The sequence below is a fragment of the Dipodomys merriami genome, unplaced genomic scaffold (genome assembly GCF_024711535.1).
Source record: "Dipodomys merriami isolate MVZ:Mamm:240054 unplaced genomic scaffold, mDipMer1.0.p SCAF_420, whole genome shotgun sequence".
Taxonomy (NCBI): domain Eukaryota; kingdom Metazoa; phylum Chordata; class Mammalia; order Rodentia; family Heteromyidae; genus Dipodomys; species Dipodomys merriami.
In genome coordinates this window covers 898,191-919,143 of record NW_027205827.1, presented here as the reverse complement: position 1 = coordinate 919,143, position 20,953 = coordinate 898,191, and the positions used below count along the sequence as shown (strand labels likewise).

Sequence of the window (20,953 nt, the reverse complement as noted above, 5' to 3'; positions counted from 1 at the left end):
ACCCAGTTTCAAACCCAGCATGCTCAGAGCCTACAATGAGAAGGGGAACCCAGGGTCTGGAGCATAACAGACAAGTGCTCTGCCACTGAGCTATGACCTCAGCCTAAGGGACACACTTTCCACTGACAGTAATGACTGAGGCCATCTTCAGGCCTTCTAGAAAGGCAGCTGTTTGGCATCTTCACAAGCACCTTCTGGCCTAAGCCTTCAGCCCTTATTGACTCAACCTCTGCCTGGAAATTTGAAATGCTGATGACAACCTACCAGGAGTCTCACTCCTCCCTGAAGCTGGCACCAACCAGGGAGAAATCCCAGACCTCTGACCACTTGGCTCCATTCACAGCGGCCCCACTGACAGGAGGTTCCTTGTCATTGCTCCTGGCCTACAGTCTATTGAGCATTTATTCTCCAGCTTGATTGCAGCAATGCACAGTTGTGTCTTATTACAGCCACAACCCATGGTCCCAGCAGTCGCTGTCTGACCTGTTCCAGGACCTTATAACCTCAGTAAGGCAAAAATGGCCAGGCATATCTAACAGCACCAAGACATCATTCTTTCCACCACACATGCATTCTCTCACTCCTATCTCTCTCTCTCTATCCCCATACCCCTAACACCAGGTACCTCACCTGTCACAATGGGGTAGGACTGTGGGCCTGGCACACTGCTCCCGATGTCAGCAGGGGTGGGGCTGGTCAGATTGGCCTTCATATCATCCAGCCCTCCAGCCAGCGAGGCCATAGCTGAATATTCCGTCGTCTGAAAGAAGAAATAGATACATCTCAGCAGCAGATTCAGAGACACCCTGGTCAAATGCACCTCCATGTTTTGGGCTAAGTACCAAGCTGGGCAAAGCCAGCTTGCCTGTGCTGAGGCCCACGGGGGCCTCAGGAATTCCCTGGTTGAAAGGGTAGATTCACTGGGAAAGAATAAGACCGGTATCCAGAATCAACAATTGGCCCAATGTAGAAAAGTGGAGTTCATGAAGCTTCACAAAAAGTCAAAACTGGCTTTGTGTGGCCTGTGCCCCTAGTCAGCCCAAACTAGCCCCAGACCATCATTCTCTTCCACGTAGGGAGGAAAACCCCAGTAACCAATGCAAGGCAGAAACAAAGTCTTCTTGGAAGAGGGTAGACAGAGTGCTTCAGAAATAAGTGCTTCTGATTTTTTGTGCTCTTATACTACAGTGTAAAAGGAACCAGAGAGATCATCCGGTCCAGACCCTCATTTCACAGACAGGCAAACTGAGGCTGGAGGGGAACTTTGTGGCAGAACAGGCAGAATCTAGATCCAGAGAATTTATCCGAAATCTAATACATCCAGCCAATTGAGTCACAAGTTGACAAGTGCTTTTAAATTCTGAAAGCACATAAACACCTATGTGCTGAATACTCTGATCCCAAAACATCTGGTTTACCGAACCCACACCAGCCACGTGTACTAGCCTATGACTCGTGTCTCCTTCTTTAAACCATTTCATGAAACCAGAGTTTGCAATGAGTCATTTCATGCAAACCCTTGTCAGAATGCCTCCAGAGAGGGCAGTGAAGATGCCAGCTTGGATCTTTCCATCTGAGGACAGACTAAATTATAAAGAGACATAACATGTCTCTTCCTTTCACTCAACCTCTAGGCCTATTTACAGTTAAAGAAAACAACAAAGCCAGAAAATTGGTGTGCATGCCAAGCTTTGGAGTAGGGAGATTCTCAGGTTCCTGGCATTGCCAATAGGGGACATATCCCTGTCTGTCTAGGGTTATATCCTTGGCAGGCAAGGATAGGGAGGCAAGCAGTGTTCTGGAAGGGGTTGCTGGCACTCTGAGTAGGATTGGATGATTAGACTCTGAGCCACTGGAGGAAAACAAAGGAGCCACTGGACAAGTAGCAGGCAGAAGGGACTCAGGCTCAGGCACATACCTGCAAACCAGTTAGAAAACCCTTCCAGGGATGGTGACAGTCATGAGTTGGGGCTGCAGGAGCCCTGGGGTGCTGTTCACTGATAACAGCATGGTCAGAACCCTAGGGCTCATCAAGCATCTTCTACAAGAGGCTGATTCTGAACATGTAGAGAATATCCTGGGCCTCAAAGTGGGTCCTGGGGCTTCCCACAGAGAACAATACTGAAGGGACAAGCCTAGCAACATCAAGAATCACTACAAAGCTGCAGTAATTAAGACAGTGTGGTATTGGCACAGGGACAGATAAATAGACCAGTGAAACAGAATGGAGACTAGAAACTGATCTGCGCACATATGGAACCTTGATATATGGGTGAGGAGACAGACAAATCAGCAGGAAAGGATGGACTCTTTAATAAACAGTGCAGGGTAACTGGTTATCCATTCAGAAACAAGGTAAAGAAAGAAATTGGATCTTCACACAAGACACAAAAATCAATCCCAGGTGGATTAGAGACCTAAATGCAAAAAGCAAAGGCGTCTAATGTGCTCAGCTCTAGGTCCAGCCAAATATCTAGGGGCGCAAGCCCGGCCTTCATAGAAAAGGAAGGAATGTGCTTTTGTCCTAGGATGCTCATGCAGGGCTCACTCCCCATCACTGTGAGGATAGGAGAGAGTCTCCGTTATTTTATGGCTCTGCCTCAGTACTTCCTCCTCCAAGAAGTCATTCTTGACTACCAGGAGGCATATGAGTCCCACTCCAGCTTCTCATTCTGCCAAATGGTGCCAGGGAAATAATAATCATAATCTTTACAAGTGCACCAAATTTCCCACTTGACTGTTCTTGAGTTCTCCCTTCTTATCCACAGATATTGTTGTCCCATTTTACCATGATAGAAGGAAAGTGACTTGCCTGAAGAACAGAGAAAGGCAAGGCTCTCACACATAGAGAAAGGCAAATCCCATTTAGTAAATTTCTGTTTTGCACACAGTGGGTAGTGTATATGAGTTGGAGATGAAAATATATTTCTTGTTGAAGCTTACAAGCAGCAACTTTGAAGGCATTGCCTTCATCATGTGCAGCAGAGAGCTGTTAAAAAAAAAAAAAAGGTCAAGGCCTACGCTTCATCCTTGGAGGATGAGACTTGGTCATGTGTTAGCCTCCAGATGTGCTAAGAATGAATTTGGAAATAAAGCTCTCCAGAAGCTGCTCCTTCAGTGCATTGCCTTGATCAAGTATAAGGGAAGAATGCCTTCTGGAAGATCTCTTCCCAGATGACATCTTCTAACTTTTTGGGTCTCTAGAAGCAGGTCCCAGTTTTCTCTATATCTCAGATACCCTGATGGAGGCCTGAACATAGTAGGTGTGGATTCATCCCACCTTTACTAAGTCTTGGGATGAACAAAATGGCATGAGATACCTGACATGCTCCAAGAGAAAGATATATGGCCCTGGAAATTCTAATAGGAAGAAATATGGGGTGGAGAATGATCAGGAAAGGTTTCTTGGGGTGAGTTCTAGTTTACCTAGGACTGAGAAAGTCCTGTCTCCTAGTCTGGAATAGCTGAAGGAAAGCTTAGTGGTAAATAAACAGCTATGAGGCAAAACATGCTGCTGTTCTAGCTGAAGGGAAGTATTCAGGGTGGAGATGGAATGGCTAAGTAGCTGCAAGTGGACCAGAAGGGATTGGAACCATTCATAAGGATGAGCATGAACCAGTGCTCCTTCCCAGGGCCAGGCACCATCCCAGCCAACAGATAGTACTCTACTCTAGTATACTTCTCCATCCTATTCAAGACTTCCCAAACTGTGACAGGGCTATGCAGCTGGGTCTGCTGGGAAAGTTCCATCTCCCCGAAGGCAGCAGAGTCAATGGGTTATAAGAATTGTAGAGAGCATGGGCCATGGGTATCTCTTTGTGTTCTAGGCTAGCACTCTCCCTGTTGAACCACAGCGCCACTTCTGGATTTTTCTAAGTAGTTGGAAATAAGAGTCTCACAGACTACCCTTCCTGGGCTGGCTTCGAACCACAATCCTTAGATGTCAGATTCCTGAGTAGTTAGTTATTACAGGCATAAGCCAGCAGCACCTGGCTTCTCTTGACTCTTAATGTACTTAATTTCCAGGTGGAAATTGCTATTTGATTTTGTGATACTCAATTACATTCAATATCAAACAAAATTCATTCAGTTATTCCAACAGTTTGTTTTGTACCACTGTTTTTCAAGACTTGAAATCTTCAATCTGCATAGTACATGCAAGAGGAAGTTCAAAAGTCTTGTCACTCAACCACCACTGGCTTCCACAGGTAGAAAGAACTCCCCTGAAGAGCCATGATTTGGGGACATGTAGTACTCAAAAACAAGGCCTTGGCTGCCCTTTACCAACCATTCTTCTCATTGTCACTACCTAGCAAAAATAGCCCAGCAGCCAGACTTCACACTCTGACTCTTTCCAAGGCGCCAGAATCTAGTTTGGGTGCGTAAGTGTCCACCAAGACCTCATCGCTGTCTGACCCTTTGAGCTGCCTGTGATTTCTAAGGGAAACTGCATTCTCCCCAATCCCCTGAGTTCTCAAGAGCATTGTTGTACTGGCTTTGCTCCTCAGACATTCCAGGTACCATTTGCCTCTGCCTGGGGGCCCCTCTTAGTTGCTTAGAGAGCTCCTACATTATCTGCAAAACAAAGTTCAAATGTATTCCTTGGTAAAGCCATTCCTGGCCCGATACTTCTACAAGGAAATAGTCACTCTACGATGCTTTTACGCTGGGTGGATTTTGTACAGAGCTCTGTGATCATACCTATCCCTATATGCAATGGCTATCTATCTCTCTCTTGGTTACTTTGAGAGTATGAGACATGGGCCTCCTTGGTGCTTGTTGAATAAATAAATGAAGGATCCAGAAGTACGATAGAATCCACAGTTCTCATACATTAACTAGAAAGTGTTAGAACTATAGCTTTAAGTGATATGCTAACATCCTTTGCCCTTCTCTCAAGTCAGCTGACCAGAGAGCAATGTCCCAGTCCAACATTAGTTAAATCCCTTAGAGAAGGGCCTGTAATGGAATAACAAATGTTGAGTGCATTTGTTGAATCCCATACAAGGTAATGTGTCTATGTGTGTGTGCACGCGCGCACACAGTCCTGAAACTTGAACTCAGGGCCTAGGCACTGTCCCTGAACATTTTTTTGTTGTTGTTTTGTTTGGGGTTTTTTTGTTTGTTTTTGTTTTTGTTTTTGTCGATCGTGGGGCTTAAACTCTGGGCTTGGGTGCTGTCCCTTCACTCTTCAGCTCAAGGCAAGCGCTGTACCACTTGAGACACAGCACCACTTCTGGTTTTCTAGTGGTTTATTGGAGATAAAGAGTCTCACTTTCCTGCCCAGGCTGGCTTTGAACCATGATCCTCAGATCTCAGCCTCCTGAGTAGCTAGTATTACAGGTGTGAGCTACCAGCACCTGGCTTGTCCCTGAATGTTTTTGTTCAAGGTTAGCCCTCTACCACTTGAGCCACAACCCTACCTTCAGATTTTTCTGGTGGCTAATTGGAGATAAGAATCATGGACTTTCCTGCTGTGGCTGATGTGGAACCACAATCCTCAGCTCTTATCCCCCTGAGTAGCTAGGATTATAGACATGAACCACAGGTGCCCAGCACAAGGTATTTTTTTAAACCTCTAGAGACATAGCTCATCAGAATATTCAAATTCCTTGCCCATCTCTCCTATAACTTAGTGCAAGAAAAAAATTTCTTTGCCATGACTATCATTAATTTGCCTCAGACTAAACAAAACATTAGAAACCACTCTATATTTCCTTTTACTATGGCTGCCAGGAAACTCAGTCAAATTCAGTGCTTAAGTACCATAACTGTATCATTGCTAGTTCTTTGTGTGATGATCTTCCCCTTTTCAAAATCTCTGGATTTTTGTCAGACTTACTTAGCAATATATTTTGGCCATCTCAAGTCTTTTGTGAAAATAGAGGCTGGCAGATAATATTTTTTAAATGATAACAAAATATAAAAGTAAGTAATCCCAGCTACTCCAGAAGTGGAGATTGGGAAGATTCCTACTAGAGGTAAGGCCATGCCAAAAAAAAAAGTTAAACCTTATCTCAACAAGTAAACTGGGCCTGGTGGTATGTGCCTATCACCCCAGCTACTTGAGATAATATAAATATGAGGTCCTAAGTTCAAACCCCAGTACTGAAAGAAAAAAAAAGGTAAGATGTGTACACATGTATATGTGTATGTAAGTGTATTGTGAGAGAGAGACAGACAGACAAACAGATGGGGAAGGAGAAAAAAAGAAGGAGGAAGAAAGAACAGCACAGTGCATGGAAGAGGAAGGCAGGGGAGGGGAATCGAGAGAGCAGAGGGGAGGGAAAGGAATGGGAAGAGGATGGGAGGGGAAGGAAGAAGAAAGATAAGAGGAGGGGAGAAACGAGGGGAGGGAGGGGGGAAGGGAGAGGAGACTTAACTTAGGAAGTTCAAGGCTGACCAGTAGCATGGGTCATGTATCAGTCACCTCCATCCTTGGATATGCTGTCCCTCCCACCTAAACCCAGCCATGGACTACTACAGGCAAGAGCTGTGTTCCACGTTTTCTGCTTCTGAGCCCCTGAGGCTTTTTCTTCAGATATCCTCCCCAATACAACCCTCTGATGTTGTCCTTTGACCACAACCCAAAAAGAAAAAATTGAGCTGAGGTCAACAATTTGCAGTCTTCCCAGGCCCTGTGCCTGGTGTATTGCTGTGTGCTCCCTCCAACCAGACTCCATGCTCCAGTTAATGGAAAGCCTCAATTGTCTCAAATATCCAAGCCAGAAAAGTCACTTGGGGTCATCTCTCCCACTGGACAAATGCAGAGAAAAAAGGGAGTGCACTACCTTGGTGGATTCTGTGTCATTTCTAGCCTTTACTCAGTGATGGAAAGAACATTGAGCTAGGAGTGATCACACAGACGTCTTGGCCCAGCTCTGTTTCTGTCTCACCTGTACAGCATTAGACAAGCCAGGTTGCCTCTGGGACAGGTCATGCGGGCACTAGCTGCCTGTCTGAGAGCTGGTGAGAATTGACTGCATAGGACTGGGAGAGCTCTTGGAAACTAAACAGTAGAGGTTAAAGAATCCTAGCAAAGGACTCAGAGGCGTGGGCCCCAGGACAGAATGCACTGGGCATCATTTGGGTCCCTAGGAAATTACCTGGAAAAGGACTGCCTGGGGCTGCACCAAGTATTGTCTCATCAGCACGGGGCACCACTGCCATAGCATGGAGGAGAGAAGAAACAGACACGTGAGAAGGAGGCAGCAAGAAGGAGGGCAAGGTTTGTGTACAAGGCTGCAGAGCTGGCTCCCTGAATAGCCAGGCTGTCTTGGGCCAGGAGGCTCCTGAACAGGGATCATGCTGGGCAGGTTCCCTTCTGGGCTCCTCCAGGCTGACCACTGGGCTTCAGATGGCCCTGAGAAACAGACTCTGAAACACTTGCCCACCTCTCCACCTGGCCAAGGGAGGGAGGAGGAGAATCCCCCAGAGGAGCAGGGGAGGAAAGTCCTCAAGCTCTGATGACTGAGACTGAGGAAGCAGAGGGTTCTTCCAGGTGCCCCCTCACTGGCCTCTGTGTCCCTTCTTTCTGGGGACTTTCACTCCATGCAGTCCCTTCTGTTGCTAATGCTCTTTGCCAAGATCACTGGCTACATGAGAAAGTACAGATTTCCTCTTCAACAATGAGTTAGGAGTTACCGAAAGAGAATCAGAGGAAGCCATAGGTTCAAAAAGACTTAGAGATCCATCAATTATTGTAGTGTGGACCACGGTTGAAACAAACAGACTTCAAAGAATGTAACTGTAAAATAATCAAGCCAGATACTGCTGGCTCATGCCTGTAATCCTAACTATTCAGGAGGCTGAGATCTCAGGATTAGTTTGAAACCAGCCAGGGAAAGAAAGTCCATGAAACACATTTCCAATTAATTACCAAAGAGCTGGAAGCAGAGCTGTGACTCAGGTAGTAAAACACTAAGCCTGTGCAAAAAATAAATCTAAGGGACAGTATCCAGGGCCTGAGTTTAAGTCCCAGTACTAGCACAAGAAAAGAAAAGAAGAGGGGAAAGGAAGGGAAGGGAAAGGGAAGGGAAAGGGAAGGGAAGGGAAGGAAAGGGAAGGGAAGGGAAAGGAAGGGGAAGGGAAGGGAAGAGAAGGGAAGGGGAAGGGAAGGGAAGGGAAGGGGGCATGGCAAGTATGGAACAAATGACTTTAAGGAGTCCATTAGGTATGGTAATGGTATTGTGAGTATGCTTTTTGAAAGTCTTTTATTTCATTGTAAAGATGCTGTACAGAGGGGTTACAGTTACATGAGTAAAGTAATGAGTTCATTTTTGAAAGTCTTTCAAAGAAACTTTTTCAAGATTCATTCCAAAATATTTAAGGATGAAGTGTTACAATGTCTGCAGTCTGCTTCAAAAGCAAGTGCTGCTAACAAAACATGGTAAGCAAAAATGTGGTTAAAAAATGTGGTAGATTGTTACTTTCTTGAAAGGAATCCAAGGACTGAAATATTGATAGAGCCCAACATGGACAGCCCGCAAAATACTCTGCAAAGGGAAGCCAGGCAGAAGAAATGCTCCACCTACATGGATGTCCAGAAGTTGCAAATACACTTGAGCCCATGCGCGTGTGCACGCGCGCGCGCGCGCACACACACACACACACACACACACACACAGAGCAGAGTAGTGCATTAGTTAGGACAGAGGGTAGGACAGAGATTAACTATAAATGAGTACAAAAGTTATTGCTAAAAAGATGTAAGTATTCCCAAACTGGACTGTGGTGATGGTTATACAGTTCCTTAAACTTACTGAGAATGTACACTTTAAATGAGTAAATTTTATGGTATAAAAATTATACTTTAAAAAAAGTCATTAAAATGAAGTTGGGGGGTTCCAAGAATGGAATGTCAACAAGACTGGAGTGAGTTCCCCATTTTAGCTAATTAGACTATTTCGTCTTCTTTCCAAGTCTCAGAAGAAAATGAGGAAGACGAAGAAGACGAAGAAGACGAAGAAGACGAAGAAGACGAAGACGAAGACGACGAAGACGAAGACGAAGAAGACGAAGACGAAGACGACGAAGACGAAGACGAAGAAGACGAAGAAGAAGACAAAGAAGAAGACGAAGAAGAAGACGAAGAAGAAGACGAAGAAGAAGACGAAGAAGAAGAAGAAGAAGAAGAAGAACAAGAACAAGAACAAGAACAAGAACAAGAACAAGAACAAGAACAAGAACAACAAGAACAAGAAGAAGAAGAACAACAACAACAAGAACAAGAACAAGAACAAGAAGAACAAGAACAAGAACAAGAACAAGAACAAGAACAAGAACAAGAACAAGAACAAGAAGGAAGAGGAGGAGGAGGAGGAGGAGGAGGAGGAGGAGGAGGAGAAAAATAGGCAGCATGGACTTAAGCTGTGGTCAAGCTTGCCACCTCTCATCTACTGCCCCAGAATAACTGTGGAACACTTTGAGCACCCAAGAAGCTGAGGAAAGTCAGGAGTTGGTTCTCCACCTCCTTTTCCCCATGCCTTTCCCTGTTCCTCCAGTGCGCGCTCTCTCTCTCTCTCTCCTCTCTCTCTCTCTCTCTCTGACACACACACATACACACACACACACTCCACATCAGAGACCCAAGTGTTCCAAATACAGAAACATCAGACCTCCTGTATGCCTAGTCCTTTCCAGTTTGCTATGTCCCTGCAGGTTGATTACACCCTTGGAATCCTAGGGTGTGAGCAGATGTGGGAAAGGAACTGCAGAGGGGAGTCCAGATGTGCCTAGCCCAGAGCAGAAAAGCCCTCATGGTCAGCCCCCAGGGAAAAGCTCCTCCTGATCACAAATCCAATTCTCCAGTTCCACAGCCCAGCATCTTCAGGCTGGAGGAGTCATAGCCCATGTTTTTAAACCTGGAAACACAAAACTCCACCCAGCAAAGCATGCATGAAGGAGTCTCTCTGGGTTGGTCACTATGAGTTAGACTGGTTAGCAGGGAACCTGGAGGTTTGGCTCTCTCAGTTTCCCATGGAAGCTGGGGTGGGGGAAACACTCTTTCCCTCACAAGCCCCATTCACTGCATCTGCTGTGAGGGAGATGGACCTGAACCACCAGGGCCCTTGGTTTTGAGGCTTCACCAAAGTTTGCACCCTGTCACATGGGGTCTTCAACTATGCAACAGGGCTCTCCTACCACAGGTCAAGTCTGACCCACGGTCAGTGACAATGTTGCTCGTTCTGCCCCAGGCCTCCAAATCCAGAGATAAGGCAGCATCAGGAGAGACAATGTGGCCAAGATGCCTATCATGCCTGGCACCAAGAGAACTATGCAAAATATAACTAGGCCAAGTTAATAATGTTCTATGAAATTAGACCAGGCACCTCGTGTTCTTGACTCTTTTTCTCATTTGTAACTCGGGAGAAGGCACAAGGAGGGTGGGAAGAATGAAATGTCTTCTAGGGAAGGCTCTTTTCTACTCATTTTTCAAGTTCCCAAGGCTACACATGTGAAAGAAAAGAACACAATAAAAATGTCTACTGAACAAGGTAAGAGGCCCCTAGTAATGATGGAACTGCTCTGCGTCTTGAGTCTGTAGTGTCAATGCTTCAATTGTACAATAGTACTGTAGTAGGTTTAAGCCACTGTTGTTTTGGTGCAGAATCTAACTGTGTAGCCCAGGATAGCCTCTAACTAGCAGTCTTCTTACCTTAGCCTCCTGAATGTCAGGACTGTAGACATGTACTACTACGCTGATTGTATTACAGTTTTATAAGATCTTATTAGGGGAAACTCAGCAAAGAGTACATGAGATCCCTCTGTATTGTTTCTTACAACTGCATGTGAAACCACAATTATCTCAAAATAAAATGTATAGTTTTTTTAACAAACCAAAACCATCAAAAAGCTTTATCATTTTGTCTCTACTAATCAAATAAAAATGAATCAAACTCAGGGGGATAGACTATGAACATCACAACATTTGATCATCTACAAAGTACTAAGGAATAGCAAAGCTTTGAAAGTCCTCCCTCTTCCATCCAGCCTCCCTGATTTTCAGTGCTCTGTGTTCCTAACATACTCAAGTATACAGATCTCTACTAAGCACTCATCACTCTACATTGTTCATTTAAGTACCCATAGCTCCAACCTTAGTAACTGGAGTATGAGCTTCATGAGAAAAGTGTGTGACTCCCTCATCTTTGTGGCAACAATTCCATGCCCAGTGTCCAGCTCTGAACAGATGTGATTAAAGGCCCCCAGAACAAAGTGAACTGGTAAAAGATGTGGCCTGGCTCTGCCAGTCAGCAGAGGTACCTCCCAGACTCAGAGGATAAGAAAGCACAGCAGGCATGGAGGGTTATGCTCTCTACTCACTTGGTCCTCCAGAACTGTGACCAGGCCTTCGGGGAAAATGGTTCGTAGAGACCAAGGGGCTTCCAAACAATGTGCAAAGTTGAGTGACTCATTTCCCTGTGTTCCACCCTTTGCACCCTTCAAAGGCTCCCATGGTTCAGAACAGCAGGGGAAGCCCCAGGGAACACAGTGAGACAGGCAGCAATGACTAACCAAGAGGGACTGTTTTAAGATTGAAAAATGCATTCATTCATTCAATTCTTAAAGCAACCTGGGGGGCAGGGGGAAGATGACAATGTCCCTTTTCAGATGGGGAAAAGGAGAAACAAGCTGCCAAAATCATGTTAAGTGTGTCCAAATCATCTCCAGCAATATGATTTCAAAGACCAAAGTTCTGTGCTGCACTATGAGCCCCCTCTCGGCCCCTTGTTAACCCCATCATGTTCTAGATGACAAATTGAGGCTGAGAGATGACTAAGTAAGTCTCAGAGCAGGGTAGTGAACTCAGGTTCTTTCTGAATTCTCAATCTGTGCTCTTTGTCCTGAATTCTAAACTGTCCATTAGTGAAGCACTGGAGCCCAGATGCAGCACAAAGCACCAACTTTCCAACTAAGTACATCTTTCCATGGCTTATGGCATCTTCAGATGCCTACCTATTCCAAACCTCCACCCTGAGCATCCCCTCATTCCCTCTTCCCTAATCCTATAATCTCCCCTGAAGATCTTTATTCAACAGTGACCTCTTCTACAACTCTTCGGATTACCCAGCCACGGTGTCATTAACTGTATCCTCTAGTGTTTCCATTTAGATAGAAAGCACCCTATATGAGAAATTCAGAGGACAGTCCTGTGCACATTGAATAGCAACATTCTCAATGAATTTAGTGGGAAACAATAGAGAAATAGATGGAGGCCTGTGGCACTGGTAACATCAGTAAGGGAAAGCCAGGCACCTGCCCATGAGCTTTTCCTATTCTTTACTGAAGGTGACACTCTGGCTTTTATAAAGATGAGAAACCAGAGGAAGGAGATACTAGGCTTAGGAATTAACTACTCCGCGTAAGTTCACATTTTAGCTAATGTTAATAACAGGGGAAAAAAAGCTAAGCACAGAACAATGGTGTTCCTCCTTATAAGCCTTTTGATCAAGGTTAACTTTTCAAGAGCCTCAGCCTTTCATTAGGGAAATATGTTTGCATTTCACAATTATATGTCAATTCCATGAAGCTTGTATTTCAGATTAGGAAACAAAGCATAATAATCATTTTTGTGCTAATTTCTATAATTTACAAGCAAGCCATTTGCCCTGAGACTATACATGTAAACAAACACAGTTCTCCTGTAGTCTCCTTTCGAGTTTGCTTTTTTAACAATGTCTTTTTCTCCCTCCTGTGTGCACATACATTAATTTAGCTTCCAGATTTTATTTCCTTCACCTTTTGCCCACAAATCAAACCTCAGGAAACATAGAAGTATTAGCTAGAAATAAGCTTTACACACATATAGAAACTATCAAGCGAAGATGTTCCCATTTTCTCATTCAACTATTTCCATCCCTGACTTCTCCACAAAACAGCCCCCCAAGATCCCAAAGAGAACTCTTTTTCATCTCTAGGAGGGGCATAGGTTTGATCCCCAAATAAAAGACAAGTTCAGCACATCTGGGGGCTGGCAAAACCCAGGCAGGCTTCTCCTTGCCACCCTGTGTCAAGCTCACAAAGAAAAAAAATCGTACCATCCGACATGGTTGGGAGAGTTTAATCCAAAGCAGTGCTAATTAATATCCCCAGCTTTCTGGAGGCCAGTGCCACATAGAGCTGTGAGGGCAACAAGGCTCTTCTCCCTTCAATTTTATGGGAAGAACATTTTCATTATAAAACTTCCTCCCAGACCCTCCTCTGGCAGCCCGATTAGCCCAGAGAAGGAATCAGGGGATGACCCATCTAACAGAACTTCTTCGCTCACCATTAATTTTATTATTTATACCCTACTTTAAAACTTTATTGAAGCAACTCCCTGCACACCTAACCAGAGCCCTTCTGATAACTAGCAAGTGGTACCTCCCTTGACAAGGGGTTTATGTATTTGTTACCTGCATGTGTTGAATTTGGAAAATTTGCCTTGGAGAGAAAAAAAAAAAAAAGCTAACTCCAATGTCAGCATTCATCACCACTTTAAAAAAAATAAAAGAAATGTGGAAGATTCTCACGTTACCCTTTTGTGAAATGCATGTGGACCTGACAGCTCAGAATGAGCTGTAGGTGGTCTCCAGAGGCCCCTGAAAACCCTGGGGCATACCATAGTTTGAACCCCTCTACTCCCATGCAAATTGTTTGGGTAGATCTGACCCATTTTAAATCCAAACTACCAGACCACTGGCAGGCCTGGTGAAGCCTTGTGTGTTGCCATTTTGTTCTTAAACCTCACGTGTTTGGATGTGTCTCTTTCCAGCCTCCTAGAGGGACCCCCAAATCCAATCTAAATGTCTCAAATTTACCTGTTTTGTCTTTTATACATATAAATAGCTGCATTTCCACTCTCTCTTTGTTTCTCATTTTCATTTGGTTCTAATATCTGCATGTAAATGTCGGAAAATAGCATCTGTAATTGGAGATTATGAAGTATGGCCAGCTCCTGACAGGCTGCTAAGGAAGATGGATTATCCTCATTTTTCTGTAAATTTTGTCAATTTTGGAATTCATAAGCTATCAACACTGATCAAAATGGGACTTCACAGCTGTGTCAAAAGAGAGAGAGAGAGCAGGAACAAGCACAGGCGAGTGCACGCAGAAGCTGGAGTGGTTGTATGGGTGCAGCAGATTGGATACCCAGCGTCATCGTGGCCACCCTCAAATTCTGTCCCCTCCCATCTCCACTGGCTGCTCCCTCAGCATGAGCCCTAGTCTCCTGACTAAATCAAATAGCTAAATCACAAGACTGGAAGGCCACAAATCCTCCAAGGCACTCACTCAAACCCGGACTTAATTTATTGCCAGGCACTGCCTTCTTTATTTATCCTGAGAAGTCTGTGGCTGCTTTTTCCCGGGCCTCCGAGATGTTCTACTCCTTCCAGACCATCACGGCCCACTTGAGGCAATTGTGTTGGTCTCTCTCTCTCAATTTTCCCATTACTGGGAGTAAGTACTGTTGGGACTCTGTAATAGCCCGACTGCAGCCCATATCAATAACAGATGAGGTTTAATCGTCCAACACAAAAATTATTTAGGCGCAGTAAGGACATTCAATGTCATTTGCATAATGGCATTTCTATCGCACGCACCTAACCCGTCTTGCATAAACAAGGCCTTGGGACCATAAATAATAATAAATCATGACGTCTGCACGCCTCTTGCGGTAATAGGAGCCAGTCTTTGTGGAAATTATTTCAGCAGGAAATGGGCACTGTAATTTTAAAGACATGTGGCACAGTGAGGTGCAGTAAATCACACGTGTGCACACACCAACTCCAAGCAGACATGGGCCTTCCCTGAGCCCATAGTGACCTCCCCTGGGTGGCTGGAAAAGAAGGGCAGACCTCCAAGGGGAACTATCTGGGTCCTCTAGCATCTCAGCAAACAGCAGGAGAGAAAGGGCAGGACAATCATAGCCCAGCAGGAGGCAGAATAGGACTTGGAGATGGGAAGGTGCCCAGGCCTTAGAGTCAGTAGCCATCTTTGCTCTAGAAGAATGGAGGCTCCATGAGGGAAGCAACTTTTCTCTGCTTTGTCTCCTGCTGTCTCCATGACACCTGGAGCAGATTTTGACATTCAGCATTAGCCCTGGAAAGATCCTAATGCAATGGGAGTAACTCCTGGACCTGCGTAGAAGGACAAGAAAAACTCTGAGACCAGGCTAAGGGGATATGGACAGAGGTACATTCCCAGGGAGAATAGCACAGAAACCCTGAGACTACTAATCTGAGCAACAATGATAATGCCCAGGAAACTCTCAGCCTATTGGAGGCAGCTGTGGATTAAAAAAAGAAAAGAAGAAGAAGAAGAAGAACTCAAGGAACAAGGTATGTTAATTCACACATGTAATATGAGCTTTTGGTCAGGTAAGGCTGGAGGCCAGTGCTGGCAATGAATCTGAACAAACAAGCCAAGTATAGTGATACATGTCTGTGATCCCAGATATACAGGAGACCGTGGTCTGGGGCCAGCCCCCAAGCAAAATCTTGAGACCCTGTCCAAGAAAATAACTAGTAAACTTGAATGTGGCTCAAGTTATAGAGTGCCTGTAGGTTGGGGAGGCAAACACATTGGGTAGGAATCCTAGTTTCCCCGTCCAATCCACCGCCTCATCCCTCCATGCCTCAACTTCCTCATCTGTGGAACAATCCAATAACAGTACTTATCACAGACTTGTTCTGAGCAATAAACCAGAGACTGTGCAAAGTGACCAGCTCCTCATCAGTTTGTGCTCTCATTAGTCCACTTCAGGAAACAGCAAACACAAGTTCAAAAACAAGCTGTCTGTTTCTAGTTTGTGATTTGGGATAAGCTACACATCAGCTTCCTCCATCCAAGAAAAGCAGAGTAAATTGGGTCCCCACCTACTCCCAAGAGGAGCTGCGAAACAATTGGGGCTCTGCATGGGCAGGGTGAACATTAATGTTCCTCATGCATGTTAGGAAAGAAGGGAGAGCTTCCCCACACATGTCCAATGTCCTTTTGGGCCATTCCCAACCTCTGGCAATACCCTGAGGAGTTCCTGCTTTGCAGAAAAAAGTTCTGGCAGGATACACTCCAAACCAGCCACAGTGTTGCTTCTGGGAGGAAGCAGAAGTTTACAAGGGAAGTGGTAGTATGTAGTGAGATTTTTAAAGCTGGTAAGGTGTCATTACCACTGTCTGTATGTGCTGCTTCCTCACAGGATGACAAAAGCTGGAAAATGCTGACAGACCAGGAGCAAAGAGCCAATGTAACCATTCACAAAGCTGTCATTTGTCTCCCAAAGCAATGAAGGGAAAACAGCACTCGGTGTTCTGTGCAGTCCAGCCTTTGTGGCCTGAGGAGTTTGTCTACGCAGCACAATTTTCTGGGTATGGTGTGGCACCTGCAGGATCTTGGGGGTTGTGGAGGAGGGGCTCTGTGATCCCATCTTCAGCTTTGCATCTGTACCTTACCTTCAGCAGAATTTGGAAACTTTGCTCAAAAGGCAAATATAGCCTAGAGTTCTGTTTTTAGTATTGTTCCAACATTGATTTGCTAGTTTTGACAAATTGGCCATGGTTAAGTGAGACATTCACCTCAGGGAAAACTGAGTAAGAAGTATATGGGAACTTTCTCATCGTCTTTGCAACTTTTCTGTAAATTTTTAATGATTCTAAAATAGAAAAGGATATAAAACAAAGAGAGAAGCTGGACCTCACTATAGTGAGAGGAGAACAAATTAAATCTGTAATGAATTGGATTTAGAAGGTTGACATTATACAGCATGGCTTTGTGTGCGTTATACTGTAGATAGATAGATAGATAGATAGATAGATAGATAGATAGATAGATAGATAGATAGATAGATAGTATATAGTACATATACATGATATAATTATATAGTGTAAATTCCTAATATACATTCAATATACCGTATATTATGTTTTTAATTCATTATAATTAAATATTTAATTTAAAATAATTATAAAAATGAAATACAATTATAATAATATAATATTATTATTATACTAAATGATACACAGCATACACAGACATATATATAAAAGTTTTCTGCTGGGCATGGTGGCTCACACCTGTAATCCTAGTTACACAGGAGGCTGAGATCTGAGGATCACAGTTCAAAACCAACCAGGGCAGGAAGTCTGTGAGACCCTTATCTCTAATTAACCACCAGAAAACTGGACGTGGTGCTGTGGCTCAAAGTGGTAGAGCACTATCCTTGAGCTAAAGAGCTGAGGGACAGCACCTAGCCCTGAATTAAGTCTCACAACTGACAAGAGAGAGAGAGAGAGAGAGACTTTCCAATTTTATCCCCCTAGATCCCTACCACACCTCACACTCTGACCAATGAAACTAACCCCTTTCCCAGAGAAAACACATGCATGTGTTTCTGTGCTTCTACTTATCTTCTTCCCTCTACTTGTCATTGCTTGCTCACCCTCCTCCCATTCACTTCATAAGCAACCCTCCAGATTATAAGCTCTGTGGGGTGAAATGCTATATCATTCAGGCATTCTCAGAGAGCATAAATAATAACAAGTAACATCCTCAGAGTATGTCCCAGGAAACCAGTGGATTCCAGGATTAGGATGACTCCAAAGGCCTTATTCTTATGGACTTGCCATGTAGGTGGCACAGTGTAACCTAAGCAGGAGTGACAGCGGCACATGACTCTGAGAACATAGTCCCATCTCTGCCTCTGGAAGGGATGCTCCTAGATCAGAGTCTGAATATAATAACCTCCTCCCTCCCTTTCCAGCAAATCTCAGAGGCCGGATTAACTCCTCTCTTGTCCTCTGTTCCACCAAAAAGAAAACATTAATGTACATGTTTGCAGGGGAAAATTCTAATAGTGTAACTGAAATTAATAATTTATTGCGAAGATTTCTTACCCTCTCTGGCAGAAGTTCTAAAAGTGATACAAATGGTTATTTTGATTGCATTAATGGGATTTTCCCCCTTGAAGTCTAAACTCATTTGCCTGTGTAATCTGTAGTCAGACAAATAGTAAAATTGGAGGAACCTAGGGAGAAGAAAGTTCCAGCAATTGTACAATACAGAGTTTCTGCCACTGCGAGCAGCTAGGGCCTCTAGACTAGCTCTCCTCCCCAACCCCTGTTCCCAGCCACTCTGCTTCCTATCCACCTCCCTTCCCACTCCACTTTGGCCTGTCTGCTTGGACTTTCCTGAACCCTTTTTCACCATGACCGAGATCTCTGCCCTAGGAACCTCAGGCATGGTGAAATGTGTCTTGATAATTAGAGTAACAATAATAAAAGTAATATCTGAGTATCCCTTTGGGCTGGGTCCTCTGATAAGTCTTCTCCATCCCCTTTTCTTACTTATTTCATTTTATTTTTAAAATTTTATTTTGTGCCCATTGGTATTGGGGCTTGAACTCAGGGCCTGGACACTGTACTTTTGCAGTTAAAGCTGGTACTTTATCACTTGAGCCACAGCTCCACTTCTAGCTTTGGAGCAGTTAGTGGGATATAAAAGTTTTATGGACTTTCCTGACCAGGTTGGCTTCAAACCACCATTTTCAGACGTTTGGCTTCCTTCAAGATTTTCTCTTTGTCTTTGGTTTTCTATGCTTTGAATATGATACATCTCCATATCGGTATTTTTGTATTTATCCTGCTTGAAGGTCTTTGAGTTTCCCAAATCTGTGGTTTAGTCTTTGACATTAATTTTCAAAAGTTCTCAGTCTTTCCCACTGTAATTACTTCTTTCTCCCTTCTCTTGCATTAGTGTTACTCCTCATAAAATTATGTCCCAGTTTTCTTGCTTTGGTAGATTTTTGTGGATGTCTGTGGTGGTAGTGGTTGTGGTATTTTTAATTTTGTTTCTTTTGAATTTCATTTTAGGAACTTCCTCCTTTTCCCTCTCCTAGTCTTGCTCCTCTTCCTTCTTCTTCTTCTTCTTTTTTTTTTTTTTTTTTTTTGGCTGGGAGTAGGTTTTGAACTGAAGGACCTGGTTGCTTGTTAAATTTTCTTGTTCGTGGCTTGCACTCTACAACTTCAGCTGTGCCTGCAGTTAGGCATTTTGCTGTTTAATTGAAGATGGATTCTCACAAACTTTCCTGCCTGGACTGACTTTGAACTACAATATTCCAGGTCTCACCCTTCTGAGTAGTGAGGATATAGGCATGTGCCACCAGCACCTGATAGCTTGGAAATGTTTTTCTGACATATTTTTAATGTCACTATCTTTCAATATTGACATCTTTATTCTTTATAGGTGGTATTCTACCCCCGATGAGCTCCCCAAAGGCACTCTTTATTTTGGTTACTATGTTTTTGCTTTCTGGAGTGTCCTTTGTCTTCTTCCTTAGAAATTCTGTCTCTGTACTATATTACTCTTCTATTTTTGTATGCCATTTTTTTTCCACCCCAGCCATTAAAATGTTACTCAAACTTACTTTAAATTCTCTAAGAAATCCAAATAATCCATCCTATCTAGTTCTGGTTCAGATGCTTACTTTGTGTATGCTTTGTTTTTCTTGCCTAATTTCTTGTTGAAGACTGCAGATGATACATTGACTATAAGAACTAAAATAAATAAGCTGTTAGCATGAATTTTTTGTTATTGTTTGTTATGGCACAGGATCTCATATTTGTTAGACAGTACTCTACCTCTTGAACCTAATCACCAGCTCTTTTTTGGTCCAAGGCTGGCCTTCACCTGTGATCTTCCTACCTATGCTTCCCACATATGGGATTTTAGATTATATTACCCTGCTTAGCTTATTGATTGAGATGGAGTCTTACTACTTTGTGTCTAAGCTGTGTCCAATCTCAATCCTTTTTATATCTTTTTATATCTTTATATCTTTAAAAACAACAAATATGGGCTGGGAAGGTAGCTCAGTGGTAGAGCTCTTGCCTTGCATGCCTGAGGCCCTGGGTTCGATTCCTTAGCACCACATAAGCAAAAAGAAAAAAAGCCGGAAGTGGTGCTGTGGCTCAAGTGGTAGAGCGCTAGCCTTGAGCTGAAGAACTGAGGGACAGCGCCCAGGCCCAGAGTTCAGGCCCCACAACCAGACCCAAAACAGAAAACAAAAAACAAAAACAAAACTAAACACTGATGGCTCACACCTGGAATCTTATCTACTCAGGAGGCTGAGATAGGATGATCCTGGTTTGAAGCCAGCCTGGGAAGGAAAGTCCAGAAGACTCTTATCTCTAATTAACTACTCAGAAAAAGCCAAAAGTGGTACTGTGGCTAAAGTGGTAGAGTGCTAGCCTTCAGTACAAAGAACCTCAGGGACAGCACCCTCTGAGTTCAAGCCCCATGACTGGCAAATAAATAAATAAATAAATAAATAAATAAATAAATAAATAAATAAACTAAAGGACTACAGGGTCTCACTAAGTAGTCCAGGCTAACTTTGAACTTAAGTTCTTTCCTCTGTCAGATCACTGAATTCTGGGATTACACGTTTGTATCCACCCTACAGGGTTCTAATGTAAGATTCCCTGCTAATCTGACAGTGTAGTTGTAACTGAATTTCCAAGCCTTTATAGATTTTGGAGCAGCTAGTTGCCCTGTGATGGCAATTCTTTGATGGGTCAAGAGAATCAAAACGTGTTGCTTTTCCATCTGTTCAGCTCTGTCTCTTGTAAAGATGGGCATGACAATGTCTAAGTCTCACTTGTCAGAGCCGAAATTTCTCTACTGACGTACATTATTTAGCAGCTCAGCAAAAGTCTGTGAGTGGTTAACCCTCCCCTGTTTTTATCTGAAAATGTTTTCATTTACCTTTACTGTCTTATTTTATGATCATGTATCTAATTATAAGTGGACTGTTACAGGCCAGAGGTGGAGCATATGTTTATAATCCCACCATGCAGGAGGCAGAGATGAGAGGATTGTGGCTCAAGGATAACCCTAGGCAAAACCCACAAGACTCTACCTGAAAAAATCACAACTGAAGCAAATAAAGATCTGGGTGAGTGGTTCAGGTAGTAAA

At 43.7% G+C, this 20,953-nt stretch overlaps 1 protein-coding gene across 1 annotated transcript in view; it reads right to left on the bottom strand.

Moving 5' to 3' along the window:
• LOC138807557 (paired box protein Pax-5-like) overlaps nt 1-20,953 on the bottom strand; it is a 137,447-nt gene that overhangs the window by 34,124 nt on the left and 82,370 nt on the right. Inside the window, exons 7-8 of the mRNA XM_069993320.1 lie at nt 7,107-7,163; nt 631-760 (exon numbers count right to left, since the gene is read on the bottom strand). Coding sequence (XP_069849421.1) covers nt 631-760; nt 7,107-7,163 — 187 coding nt within the window. The remainder of the gene's footprint in view (nt 1-630; nt 761-7,106; nt 7,164-20,953) is intronic.